General features: G+C 43.2%; 1 protein-coding gene across 7 annotated transcripts in view; it reads right to left on the bottom strand.

The window, feature by feature from the left end:
- The window catches only part of LOC144114790 (uncharacterized), a 126,738-nt gene extending 112,805 nt beyond the window's left edge, over positions 1 to 13,933 (bottom strand). For 2 of the 7 annotated variants that reach the window (XM_077648747.1, XM_077648751.1), the window contains exons 1-3: positions 13,340 to 13,489; positions 10,127 to 10,430; positions 317 to 784 (exon numbers count right to left, since the gene is read on the bottom strand). In XM_077648747.1, the coding sequence (XP_077504873.1) occupies positions 317 to 784; positions 10,127 to 10,315 (657 nt within the window). In that variant the 5' untranslated portion in view covers positions 10,316 to 10,430; positions 13,340 to 13,489. Of the gene's footprint in view, positions 1 to 316; positions 785 to 10,126; positions 10,431 to 12,793; positions 12,939 to 13,339; positions 13,490 to 13,525; positions 13,859 to 13,882 lie in introns of those variants that run through there. The other 5 variants (XM_077648748.1, XM_077648750.1, XM_077648746.1 and 2 more) reach the window with 5 other exon arrangements.
- Between the last annotated feature and the right edge of the window lie 388 nt (positions 13,934 to 14,321).

The raw sequence follows: 14,321 nt of genomic DNA, 5'->3' as shown, positions 1-14,321 counted from the left end.
TAGAAGGCCACATAAAATAATATAACATACGTTTGTTTCCATTACACTTCACACATCAGCAATTTTCATACGTAGAATCAGTCAGGTGTTCAAGAGTTTTGCGATTCCCTTCAAATATGCCACAGCTCTTTTTGACTATCAATGCTGGTTGCAGTGATTTTAAAGTTTAGCAAACAGGGTCATTCATGAAGGTAAGGTTCATTTAATGTTTACGACACAGCCCTAGGCAGGAACAGCAGACTGGTGATGTCAAAATGTTCTACCACCAGCCATAACAAAACCAAGGGACTGGAGATTAATAGCCTTGACAACCCACCTTGTGGCCCGTCCTTCCTGCCAAGTCACCATTCTTGCCTGCCCCCAGGCGGTCACTGGTGCCAACTTCGTCATCAGAGTCGCTTTCAGACCTGCTTTCATCGCACGGCAGCTGGTAGAGACGACCCACACGCAACAAGTGGCCAGCCGAGACCGCACGTTTGATGGCCAATCGCAAACGTATGCCAGGGTCCATCCGCAGTGCCTGCCGCACAAACTTGACAATAGCCGGGAAGGTTGAGCCACCTTTCTCCCCCAAGGCACGCACAGCCTCCACTGCAGAGTGCATAAGGTCTTTGCGCCGATGGATGCCTGCGCCAATGGCGGCAGCAGCTGCCACAGCTGCAGCACGAGCCCGTCCGCCACCGGCCGCCGTCGATGACACAAGAGAGGTAGCAGCACATTTTTTCTTGACTGCAAGCTTCAGCGTCTCAGCATCCTTGTACGAGCATTGGCCTTTGTTCATTACCTGCCGGGCAGCAATAAAATGCGAAAAGCCCATCACTGCTTTGCCAACAGGATAGGACCAACATCTCTGCTTCAGTGGAGTTTGAAGGCACAATACTTAAGGAAACACCACAAAACTGCCACAATTCTCACCACTGTCCTCAATGAGATGAAACAATAATAAAGCAGCAACACAAGCTAAATGTTTTCAACAAGACGTGCTTAGCACAGTCACAACTGGTGCTCTCGAGCAGCTGTTACACCGTTTGAATTATGTCATAATGAAGAAAAAAACAAATATGCAAATAAGGCATGCTTCCAGATATAAAATAAACAAAAATGGTAAAACTACTAAACTATTTCTGGACAATGGGAAAAATCGTATTTTTTTTAGGTTCTCTATCATTTTTGACTAAAACATTATTAGTTACATTACCATGCAGCATATCAAAATCAGGCTAAATAAATTTATTATTTTACAGCATGCATTTCAAGTATAAATATTAGGCAGTAATCTAAAATTTTATTAGTCTAACATTAGGCCTTTAATACTAAAGAAAAAATTGGCGGTGGTTTAGCTCTGGTTAAACGTGGAGTGATGCGATAGCTACAGCTGGCCGATTGGAACTTGCTCATATGAATTGCAAAGTCAGTCTTCCGCCGCTCCGTTTCGCTGGGCGTTCCTTCTTCATCTTCGTCCCACTTGACACGGCGCATGCACACAGCTGTAGCAGCTCGGTTTCGTCAGCACACCGCCATGCCGAAGGCTCGAAATGCTACCGTAATGTAGCTATCGCTACAAAAATATTCTCCAAATTCTGAAATATACAAAATGTTGCTTGTTTTGCTGCACAAAGAACCTGAAAGTCTCAATGTTTTGGTTGACAAATACCTTGAGCTACAAAAAATGTTTGCTTTTTCGGAGGCGTTACAAAAGCAATTTTTTCTCCAAATATTTAAACTTATGACATGTGCCCGTGCTTTGTAACACAAGCACACCTAATGACATCTATACTCTCCTGAGTGATAAGATGTTTGAAAAGTAAATACGCAACTGCAGTCCACAAGAAAAACTGTCAAATGGAGAAATCTGGTGATGACAACAAAACTGAGAAAGAAATGCAAATATCATGAAAAAAAACATTGCCTAACATTGGCATGTATCTTGTGCACAAAAATGTTTCGTATTAAAGTAACAAAAGGTTAGGCATAAAAATATAGAGCTGCATCTCAATAACGTTTCCAGCTAAAAAAGAAAATCTTCACTTAGATATTCGCCAAACTAAAACCGGACTATTTGATATCATTTTGTAGTTCACTCCTACTACTAGTATCAAATAAATTTTTGCGACAAAAAGAATGACAAAACTGAAGTGGTTTGCAAGACAGTCCGGATATCCAGGAGTTTTCCATGCTAAGAAAAGCTGCACACCCCGCTCTTCAGTCTCGCGCCAAAATGCACCGCTTTGTAGCGCTACATATTAATTTGAAACTCAAAGTTGATTTTTTGAACTATATAACTAGAGGTTGGACTTTCCAGTTATTTTAGAAAATTTGGTGGTCTTTTTTCTGTTTTTATTTCAAGATGCTACTTTCATTTTATTTCCAAATATTATTTTCAAGGAATGAAACAGACTTTTACCGGTGATTTAATGTAGCAATTCTGGGTGGTCTAAGGTCATTTAAAGTCTATCTCGGCATTTTTGTCATCTTGAACAATTTATTTACCAGTAATTAAAACGCAAATGGTAGTACAGTTAAACCTGGATGTAATAAACCTTGATATAGTGAATTCCTCGATATTACAAAGTTTCTAAATTCCCCAACACTACCCCATTGAAGCGCATGTATTTGAGACCTCCATGTAATGAAGGTGTTGCAGCGGTTGACCTTGATATAACGAACTGGCTACGCCATCTATCTGTTAGCTAGTACCGAGTTACTTGAAATTTGGCTCGTGAAAACTGCATGCAACAAAAACCTGGCTGTAACGAGAAATCTCGGACTTTTTCCAATTTCGTTATAACTTGGAGCTGTGCTTGTAGAAAAAAATTGTTACCCTCATTAAAAGAGTAACTCAAGTTAAATGAAGACAAAACAGAAGTGGAACCTTCCTTCCAAGAACTACGCTGACATGTTATTGTCAGGTTGTCATGCTGCGCACAGCGCGAGGGCAGGGCATCACGTGGTCTGCGTTTTGACTGTAGCGATGGAACTGCCGCTTAATCGTCGTGGTAGCCAAAACATACTTTTTCATGACGCCCATTTGCGGTTTCGAGTCAATGTCCCACATGCATTTGATTAACTTAATTAACCAACTAACTGCTCTAAGCAGGTTATAATAGTGAAGAAACAGTGCTTAGCTAGAAGACAGAAAGGAGGTGATGCTTCCCGGTCTGCAGAGGTATGTAAGCTAGCGAAGCAATACCTAAAATCACCCAACTGCACTGCTTATCCTACAATACCATTGTCTCACCATGCCCCTGGCTTCTCTATACTTAATTTTCAGCTTTAAGTGTGTGTAACTTGCATTTAGAATTTTGCTATCTATACCTTGCAAGCCAAATAAACTGATCTTTTTCAGTTAAAACCGAATTTCAGAAAGTGAATTCGGCGTAATTTTATCGTTTTCTTTTGTTTAAACTGAAAAGTCCAACCCCGTTGTATAACTCAATGCATAACAAATCAGAGAAAGCTCATTAGTACCCTTAAAGGGCCTCAGAAAGGGGCTCTCAATAAAGATGCGATATGTCTGAAATGTTAAAGGACGCTGCTTCACAAGCAACCTCCAGCAAAAATTTTTTTCAATGCATTTTGTGGAAGACAAGTTATATGCAGTCAAAATAAGACCTTCCACATCTTCGCGCCTATCCCCTTCCTCTCGTCAATTTTCCCACGCCAAAACAGCGGCGCTCCTCCGCCGGCACCACCCATTAGACCTTTCCCCTATCTTTTCCGGCTGCCGATGCGTGCAGGGTGGCTATGGCCGTGGTAGCTGCGTGACGTCTGAAAGAATTTGGCATGGGGAACCAATGATAACCCCCAGCTGGAAATGTCATTTGCAGGACATGAAATGAAACTAGAATGCACACTACAAAACACAACTCCAGTAGTAACTGCACAGGAAAAAAAATTCAGGAACTACTGTTAGCAGCAAAAAAAATTGCATCTGATAGCACTGCCAACAGATCAGTGATAAATCTGATGGTTCAGCTGCAATCGTGTGATTCCTCAATGCCTTCCAAATGAGATGCTGCCTCTTTTTCATTAGCAAGGCAGCAGTTGAGTTCACTTCTGCAAGCATTTTTTACGAGCTCTTCCAGCATATTTTTCACAGAGACGACACAGAGCCAAAGATATCAGAAAGGAAATAGCTAATTTCCTTACCCTATTAATCACCCCGGCAACACAGCAGTAACTGCGTCATTTGGTGATATATTGGCCTCCACTGCTCTCAACAAATAGATGTGTGACAGTAAAACGTGGGAGAGCCAAAACGATAACAGAGATGAAAAGCCAAACAGAACATGAAAATCCTCAGCATTTAGAGCAGTTGCATCTTCATTGTAATAGGCTCTGTTACTGCCCCCTGGCTGGATAACAGTTTAATATTCAGGCGAAACAATGTGAGGCATTCCCGAGGGTTTGTGCACCTACAATGTGACACCAAAGAGGCTGTGCATCCTAGCATCTCAATGCTGCTTTCAATAGACCCACTGTGTTTGGTTTATGGGAGTTTAACGTCCCAAAGCGACTCAGGCTATGAGGGACGCCGTAGTGAAGGGCTCTGGAAATTTCGACCACCTGGGGTTTTTTAACGTGCACTGACATCGCACATTACACGGGCCTCTAGAATTTCGCCTACATCGAAATTCGACCGCCGCGGCCGGGATCGAACCCGCGTCTTTCAGGTCAGCAGCCGGGCACCATAACCACCGAAGTGGCAGACTCACTGTGCGTGTGTGTGCGTGTGTGCACATGCGTGAAGGGGGGGGGGGAGAGGGGCTGCCACTCCTCTCTTACATAGGAGGAGCCAGGCATCTGTGGCCACACCACATTTCTGCTGATTTTCTTCATCCACTTACTCCAACTGCTGATTTGCTGCTTCATCCACTTTGTCCAACTGCTGACAGGCATGCATGTGTTGGTGGTTGCTAGTTCAGTTATATGTGTGTGTGTGCTGTTGGGGGATTTATGAAATGGATATGTATGTTAAATCCTGTGATACTACATTCTTTGTTTTTAGCATCAAGATCTCTGCTCCTCCCTTACTTCATCTTTAAAAGAAAGGAGAAATAAGAAAAATGAGTCAAAAGTACTATATTCTGATTGAGGTTATAGTGTTGGCTTGTGAGGCATAGCTTTTACCATTTATTTAAAGGAGGACCGTGTGGCTATTGAATGCTATGGAGAGCTGTTTTCTAATGTGGAATTATATTCACTAGGCATTATTCGTAAGTACATGTGCTGCTTCTTGTTATACATTGCGAGACTCTTGTGGTTTAAACAGTTTCATACAGGCTGCCCAGATGTTAATACAGGCGTTAGAAAACACAGCAACGGTCTTTTGGTAAATGATCCAGACAAGAAACAGAGGTTTCAAATCTCAGGTATGGCTAATAATAAAAAAAACAATAAGGGCTACTGCCTCAGTTTTTAGGGCTGTATAATGAAAAAAAAAAAACTATTAAAGCAGAACAGTAGTTCCCCTTGAACATTTCCATACTCTCTTCCTTAATTACTATTGCTTTTATATATAACAACAAGATATACTGAAAAATAGCATATTTGGCTCTTTTAAGTTTTTATCAACTATAGTGGCCCAAAAAAGTAAAAAACTTTGTTGCAGGAAGTTTGCCTGTTAGTACTAACTTTAAAAAAAATGGAAGAGGTAGGTTATAGCATGTTTTCTAAAATTTCTGGTCTCAAAACAGCACTTCATGCACCTCGTGTTTTGAGACCTTGTGGTCTCAAGACAGCACCAGTCAGGTGAAAGGGTCACCTATGATCTGTCAGGTGACGTGTTACGCCAGTGTCGATGACTAGGCCGATAATTACGACAAGGAATGAAGGAACAGGCACATAAGAGTTGCACTCTAAAACTTTCTACTGCACGGTGATTGCCCAAAGGTATGCATGCCACTAGAGTTCGTCTCTCCATTTTGTGGTGTCAACAGGTTAGGTTTGGCTTATGGGGTTTAACGTCCCAAAGCCACTCAGGCTATGAGGGACACTGTAGTGAAGCGCTTCGGATAATTTCAACCACGTAGGGTCCTTTAATGTGCACCGATATTGCACAGTACACAGGCCTCTAGCATTTCGCCTCCATCGAAATACAACCGCCATGGCTGGGATCGAACCTGCACCTTTCAGCTCAGCAGCCCAATGCTCGTGCATATTCACAGGTCAGAAACCTAACGCTACAGTGAGCACACCAGAGCTATTGCTGCTCAGAGAATTGATAACACAATCAGGAGCCAGCTTGTGGGACAAAAAGGAGGCCGGGATGCAGCCAAGGGCATTCAAAAACGTGTTTGGTCGCCTTGGCATTGTGTTTATTGCACAATGGATAGCTAGGCCATGTATCAACACAGGGTGAACTTCAAGTGAATTATATCCTGAAAGCCCAGCTATGTGCTTATAGAGTGCCTCTCACAGAGCAGCCCACCACCTTCAGTTTTGTCATGAAGCACCTATTTGCCAATGCTAATCTTGCACATATCAGGTACTGAAAGGCCTGTTTGGTCGGTGGCATATATTTGTATTCAAGCATTGTAGCTGTACACACTTGTTGCAATTCCAGTTACGAAACTATATGCACATACATGCACACCTCCTGAAAGTGCAGAAGACTTATGTAATGTAGGGTTCAATGCCCTGGAAGGACACATGGGCTATGAGGAACGACGTAAAAGAGGGCTCTGGATTGATTTAAACCCCTTGGGAATTTTTAAAAAAGCTTGCAGTGGCATCGCACAACACATGGGTGTGTTTGTATTCCATCTGCTTCAAAATGTGGCCACCACAGCTGGGATTCAATCCAGCATCCTCAGGCTCAGTGGCTAATGCCAAAGCCACTGAGCTAAGCTGTGTGCAAAGTGTAGACCAAGCACACTAAATTGCAAATCCTCAAAATAAATTTAAATTGTACTTCTTATTTCATTTCGGCACTTCAGCAGATTAGTTCCTTGTAGACACATGTTCTCAAAACACTGAACTGGTTCCTCCCTCACCATGCCTCTACTTACTGAAGCAATGATGTACACTTTTAAAATTAGCTGCCACCCTTCAATAGCTTCAGACAAATAATCATGAAGGGCCCTCTTCACCTGCGACAGGGGAACAGATAAAGTAAGCATTTCAAAATTCAGGCCCGTCACACCAAAAATGAAAACCGAGTAGCCAGCATCAGTGGCTTAAAAGGTGTGCTTTTAATTAAATTTTCAAGGGTTATTTTTGGGCAGAAAATCCAGAATGGAATCAATGATTGTGGTCAGACTTGGCCCATTCTAGACATTCCAAAGGCATGTGTTCAAAGTAAAGATGGAAGAACAGTACTCTGTATCCACTGCAGTAGCTGAGCGGTTATGGCGCTCGGCTGTTGACCTGAAAGACACGGGTTCAATCCTGGCCGCAGCGGTCGAATTTTTGATGGAGGTGAAATTCTAGAGGCCCATGTACTGTGCGATGTCAGTAGATATTAAGAACCCCAGGTGGTCGAAATTTCCGGAGCTCTTCACTACGGTGTCTTTCATTGCCCGAGTCACTTTGGGACGTTAAACCCCATAAACCAACCAACCAGTATTTGTGTAATGTGCATCTTTGAAACCTATGATCCCTAGGGTGTTAATTTCATAAATCCTGGTGTTTTAATATTGGTTTCCATCTCTTCTGACAGTTTCTAAGGAATTTTGTACATGAGTGTAAAAAATTAATTGGCCTTCTAGAGATAAATGATGCCACTATTAATATTGCTTCTTTGATGTATTCATGGTTTTAAAAGGTTTACATGGCCATACAGCTAAGGAACTAAACTGAACACATTCCCTGACATGCACTTTCATAAGATCCATGAAATGCTTCATGCACTGGAAGCTAAGATGTCCCCTGGTAAAACTGAAGAGCATATGCCATGACTGCTACAGTAATCAAACTATCCTAAACAAAGACACTCATACACACAGCAATAAAGTAACTTCAGATTCATCACTTCATAAGCTGGCGTCACGTTGACACCACTCTTTTTAAACAAGCATTCACAATATAACCTTTAAGCTTGGTGAATTCTAAATTTGCACCAGATGCTGCTTTGAGAACAGAAAGTTTAGAAAACATGCTATAACCTACCTCTTCCATTTTTTTTTTTAGTTAGTACCAACAGGCAAACCTCCTGCAAAAATTTTTTTACTGTTCTGGCCCACTATAGTTAACAAAAACTTAAACGAGCCCAATATGCTACTTCCCAATATATCGTCTTATTACATATAAAAACAATAGTAATTAAGGAAGAGAGTTTGGAATTGTTCAAGGGGACCTACTGCCCAGCTTGAATATTTTTTTTTTCATTATACAGCCATAAAAACTGAAAGCAGTAGCTCTTATTGTTTTTTTCTTAATAGCCATATCTGAGATTTGAAACCTCTGTTTCTTGTCTGGATCATTTACCAAAAGACTACTGCTGTGTTTTCTACCCCTGTATTAACACCAGGGCAGCCTGTACGTAACTGTTCAAACCACAAGAGTCTCACAATGCATAACAAGAAGCAGCATATGAACTTAGGAATAATGCCCAGTGAATATAATTCCACATTAGAAAACAGCTTTCAATAGCATTCAATAGCCACATGGTTCTCCTTTAAATAAATGGTAAAAAATATGCCTCACAAGCCAACTCAAGCACCTCAATGAGAATACTGTACTTTGGCTCATTTTTCTTATTTCTCCATTCTTTTAGAAGAGAAATAAGGGAAGAGCAGACATCTTGATGCTAAAAACACAGAATGTAGTACCACAGGATTTCCAAAATTTCACAAACATATCCATTTCACAAATCCCCCTACAACACACGCACGTAACTGAACTAGCAACCACTGCAACATACGTGCCTGTGTGACAGTAACACCAGACTGGTCTGGGAAGAGGTTACATATGGCTATGACAACAAGCGAAGTAACAAACGACAAGATAACCAATCGTAAGCAGTTAAGAACTGAAAAAATGAAGGTTTCATTATGCTAAGTCATGAAAATGACAAAAAAAATCAATGGCACCAGGGAAAGCACAGGTAACCTTTCCCTTTCGAATTTTGGCAACAGTGTTGACAGAGGCTAGCCTTCCTCACATGGGCTATGAGGAAGACAAGGTGTTAAGAGATTAATTAACAAAGCTTTTGTAATGCAAGCATGCCAGCATTACTAACACCAATGAATGCAAATATAAATCACTTTGAACTTTCACTCACCTTCAATATGCAGAATATACTTCAGTAATATTTGCATATTTTTACTCATGGCCAATGTGAATGACAGGCAAGCAAGCACTTGCAACAGAGGTGTGAATTACCAAAAAATGGTCTTTTGTGTAGCTACAGTTCGTGTATTTAAGTAAACATGAGACATAAGAGCATGGACACCATACACAAGCATTTGCATTACTGTTTTTCTGTTTCTGTGCCAAAACATCACAGAAATAACAAGGAGCACCAGATTTGTCCCATATCTGTACTTTCACAAAAGACTCAAATGTGGCTGCTGGAGATGACCAGAAAAGGCCAGAACCATATATTTTTAAAGCCACTGTACACTAAGATCACAAACAGCAAACTCATGCTAAAGAAAACTAACGAGAAAGGCTTTCTGTGAGAAAGGTCATGCCACAAGCCAGCATGCGTGACCTTACTGCACTACTGAAAGCCCTGGGTTACCGTGTCATAGTTAATGCGAAAAAGCCTACAAAGCTTTCCACAAGGGCCGATGCTTTGTAAGTTTGCCCAAAAGTATTTGGTTTTTATGCGACTGCTGCTTGGCAACATCACTGGAAGGCATTACAAATATTATCACTGAATTCACTCCACTCGCATTATCATAAACTCTTCTTAGTAAATTTTAGCCAGGGCAAATTTTCAGACAAGCAGGCGCTTGCTTAAATTGGCCAATCCCACGAGACCTCATAAAGAAAGACCTATCATAAATTTACACAAGCATTTCTTTTGAGTTAGAAAGCCCCAGTTAATATTCCGGTCAATATTCCTTCATACCTTGGTTGTCCCCAGTTACAACTATGCAAAAGTCAGGAAAGCCCAACCACAATAGCGAGTGGGTGAAAAACTTCAAATGCAAACCATAGCAGAGGTAAGAATGCTAACCTTGAGGATGAAACCCCTGGTGATGGCCTGCTCCAGCTGGCGGTCAACCAGGTCAGCCCGGAGGCCCACGACATGGCTGATGCGCTCAAGGGAGGGTCGCTGCTTCTGGCTCTTTATCTTGCGGATGGCCTCAACCAGCCGCCGGGCCTGGCCCAAGGACAGGCCGGCCACGTCCTGTTGCTCCCTCATGGCCGCCACTCAGTTCGCGTACACCGCATGACCCAAAGGCGCCAGGCCCGGCGAGATGCGTTCCTTCGCCACCTTAACTCTAGCCAAACTCCATGCCCCAAGTCAGGGGCTCACACTGCATCAGTGCCCCAACAAAAGATCAAATCAGGGCCCATACTGCACATAAAACACATACCACCCTCAAAAGGAATACAGGGTTCTCTAAAACAGGTCAAAAGCAGTTATGGTGCAGCTAAGATAACCGGAATTCACCTTCATCCAAGACGGCACCAGAAAATGCACTACTACTTTTCCTAGGAACCTATGTGGACCACAAGGCCTTCCGTGACACGCTCAGTGGCACGTGTACACCGCAGAGAGAGATTAAAAATTTAATTACCGATAATTAACCCACATGAACTGTAGTACCTTAGCTATCCCGCACAGAGCTTTTTGACCCCTACTTGACAGGTATTTTATAGATGAGATGCACTGCCACCATTTATGTTTCAGCAATAAGCAATAAACAAGCAAGCATGTTATCAAGATGATCAAATAATGCTCTTGAGTCCGTGTAAATTTCACACACAGCAGTGTGCATAATTTTGTTACGTGGCAGGTTTGTTAAGGCAATAAAATTTGGTTGGCTCATGGCAACGAATCCAGCTGTCATAAGGGTAAAGAAACACAACTGCAGCATTTATTATAACCAGCACAGCTCCAGCTCTACAATGTGTCGGCAGGCCACATTATCTTCACAATTTATTCCAAATTTATCCCCCCCATCACATCCCAAATTGTGGTGACGTGAGGCTGGTTCAATAACCTGAAGTTGTACATGGGTTAGAAGGGTTACTATAGAGGAAGGCTCTCGGTTACCACCTAGGATTGTTTAAAACATTAACAACACATTTGCATTTTGCCCCATTGGAATGCAGCTGCTGCGGATACTTCAAAATGTAAAACTGAACTCGAGTAATACCTTCTGGAGTCTATACCACATAATTTGCCTTAGTGCTAGAGCAGGTGCTATGCGGAGGTTCAGTAATGCGCACATTTCTGCACTTAAGCAAAGCAATCCCTCATGAAGCAGCAGTTTTTAATATGTCTATTTTACAGCAATTAAGAATATCAAACCCAGTCTACATTTATATGTATGCACATGAGTTCAAATGCACTGCCTGCATTCACTCAACTCTCGAATGCAGTGCAACCTTACCACTGTGAGAAGTACCATAACTGGACACAATTTAGCTCGACAAATAAAAACTCCTTTATCCATTAACAAACGTCGAAAACTGTGTACACACAGTATAATCAAGAATTAGAAAAGTCCCAAAGGCAATGAAACGACCAAGGCATGCAATAAAAGACACCAAAGCATCACTCAGTAAACTTTACATGGCACTTGAGCAAGGAAAGAATTAACTGACAGCACCAATTTTGTTATTATTGGTTAATAAGTGATAAAAAAACACTTGTGCATGCACCACCACAAAGAGCATGCAGCACATGATTGGTATTTGTGCAAACCTAGCTGCAAAAGCATTACTTTCGCAACTACAAAACTGATTCCCATAAAATGCGAGAAAGGCATGCGTGGCTCGGTGCACGAATGTACAATAAGTCAGCGGTTCTAACCTCTTCTTGTATATTCTAAGTGTCCTAGGCAATAAGCACAAGCATTCCGTCAGGTCTTAGCTAGTGTTTTTAAGTCACACAGCATTCGAAGATTGCCAGACAATCAAACTACACAATACCACATTTTCCTCAAAAGTTTAAAGCGATGGCGTATCAAAACAAAGCGCAAAAACCAGCCAGATGCGTTCGTGTGATGAAATTACAGGAAGTGAACTTTGGCAAGATTCAACTGCGCAAAAGCCTCCAGCGAGACGGGAAACGTGCCTAACTTTCACGATAGCCGAAAACTGCGAAGCGAAGGCCGCACGATAGGGACACTGAGTGCGCCTTAGCTTGAACGTCAAACGCAAAAACATCCACGGCACGGCGGGAGCACACCACATAGCTGTCGGAGCTGTCGGCAACTCTTTCCCGCGTACATGACGTGTTTTCGACGTTAGCGGCCAAATGTACCCCAACAATATGGCCTTTATGACGACTTCTAACCCGGGGAAACACCAAGCGCTCTGATGACTATGCAGTTGCGGCGCACAGACGGGCCAACACCGTTTCGTACCGACGAGACAAAAGCGCTCGTCGAGAACAGTTTCAATCTGTGATACATTTCGAAACCGCCAGCGGACAAATCGATCCGTCCGCACGAAAGCGAGCGCAAAGGTCCCAGGCGGACCACGAGAAGCCGCGCTTGCTTTCGACAGGCAACACCCCGAGACTCGAAACACCAGATTCCATCGCGGATTCCGAGTGCATGCAGACCGCGAATTGATGACAGGTCACGCTAGCAACCGGCAGCAAATGCGCGCCACTACCACCTGCCCTTCAGCAGACGGCCACCGCTCCGCTGGTATTTCAACGAACCTGCGCGTCAACCACACGAGAATGAAGGAGTCGCATTTCTCCGTCGACGTCTCGAAACCTAGTCACTCAGGCCACACATTTCCGTCCACGCCACAAACCGAAGATGGACGACAAGCGACCCACAGCGACGCACAATTTCAATGACACGAAACGTCGCTTCTTCGCTCACTTTTATTTTTTCCTATCGTTCTTGCGCTGCTCGCTGCGAAAAGCTGAAAAACAGCGCAACAACGAATAGGCTTAATTTGAGTAACGGCAGAGAAAGCGCCAACCATTTTCTTTCCGGCGAAGGCCAACCTCAGAACCATGCCATGGACAATCATGTTTGCCACAGATATGAAAGCGGACCTGGGCACCACTCTACAGATTCCAGCGCTCCATTTTCTTCGCTAACAAGTCGCACACACAATTTCGCAGTGCCCACAGCGGCTTAAAACAAGAAAATGGCGGACAAAGAACAGACAGCGGTAACAGTCATGCGAGAGGATGAATGTTAGATGGCGGCAACAAGGCTCCAGTTCAACAAAATATTTGTCACAGGCTCACCCGAAAAACCCGGCTGAGCTGCAGTGAAATCCTCTACATCAGGTGCCTTCACGACAACACATTATGTCATAAAAGCCGCGAACATCGACCCGCGAGCGCAGGGGACCGGATCGTGTCGCCTACGTTTGCCAGTTATTTTTAGGGTGTTCCTCGCAGCGCACGCAAAACCAACAACGGTGGGCTTACCTCCGATGATTCCTGAACTCAAGCGCAAATGTAGCACAGTACAGATACGCGCAAATCAATTACACTTCAAGAAAAAACACAGCTAATGTAACTACGGCTGATGAGAAATCAAAACGAGGCCATTGATGTTCCTTTCCTGCCACCAGGGAAAAGTTAGCGCTGCCGTATTTTCTCGCGCGCTTGGACGGTTTGCCGCTTGCTGGGTTGCCCATTTCGCCCGAAATTATCGCTGCCGGTGATATGGCTTCTCAGAACTAGAAAGCTATTTGGTAAGATGTAATACCAAGTGGCTGTTTTGTAAGCGTTAAGGATGTTAATCTCGAGAGTTGTAGTGAAATGTTGGAACGAAGTGCGTACCGTGCGTTGGGTCTCGGTGAAAGCAGGTGGGCTCGTTGGTGTCTGCTGCTGGTGTCGCTGGCTCCGTCTTTTTCGCGTTGTTTCTCGTGCCGTTGAAAACGCCGTTTTCCTGGATGTGTAGCTGAATTGTTTGCTCGTTTTTTAACAAGTTTTAATGTGCCGTTATGTTGTGGCAAAAGGTTAAAAAATGTCGATTATTCTAAGCACAATTTTGCCAGGAAAAAGTGCCCCTGTGGTACCCTGTTCCTTCAATTAAAGTGCACCTTACACGCTGAAAACGTTACCAAGTGTTAGGAGTGATACTTGGCGCAGTGCACGTAGCACATGTGTTAAGATTTGCGAAAGTGGTGAACGACGCAGGGAGGAGAGAACCGCAACAGAACGCCTTTCTTTAGCGCTTGGCCTTCGAGGCGGCTATTTCCATTCAGGCAGGACGTGT

The sequence above is a fragment of the Amblyomma americanum genome, chromosome 1, assembly GCF_052857255.1.
Source record: "Amblyomma americanum isolate KBUSLIRL-KWMA chromosome 1, ASM5285725v1, whole genome shotgun sequence".
Taxonomy (NCBI): Eukaryota; Metazoa; Arthropoda; class Arachnida; order Ixodida; family Ixodidae; genus Amblyomma; species Amblyomma americanum.
The sequence above is the reverse complement of the archived record's forward strand: the minus strand, read 5'-3'. Positions and strand labels throughout refer to the sequence as shown.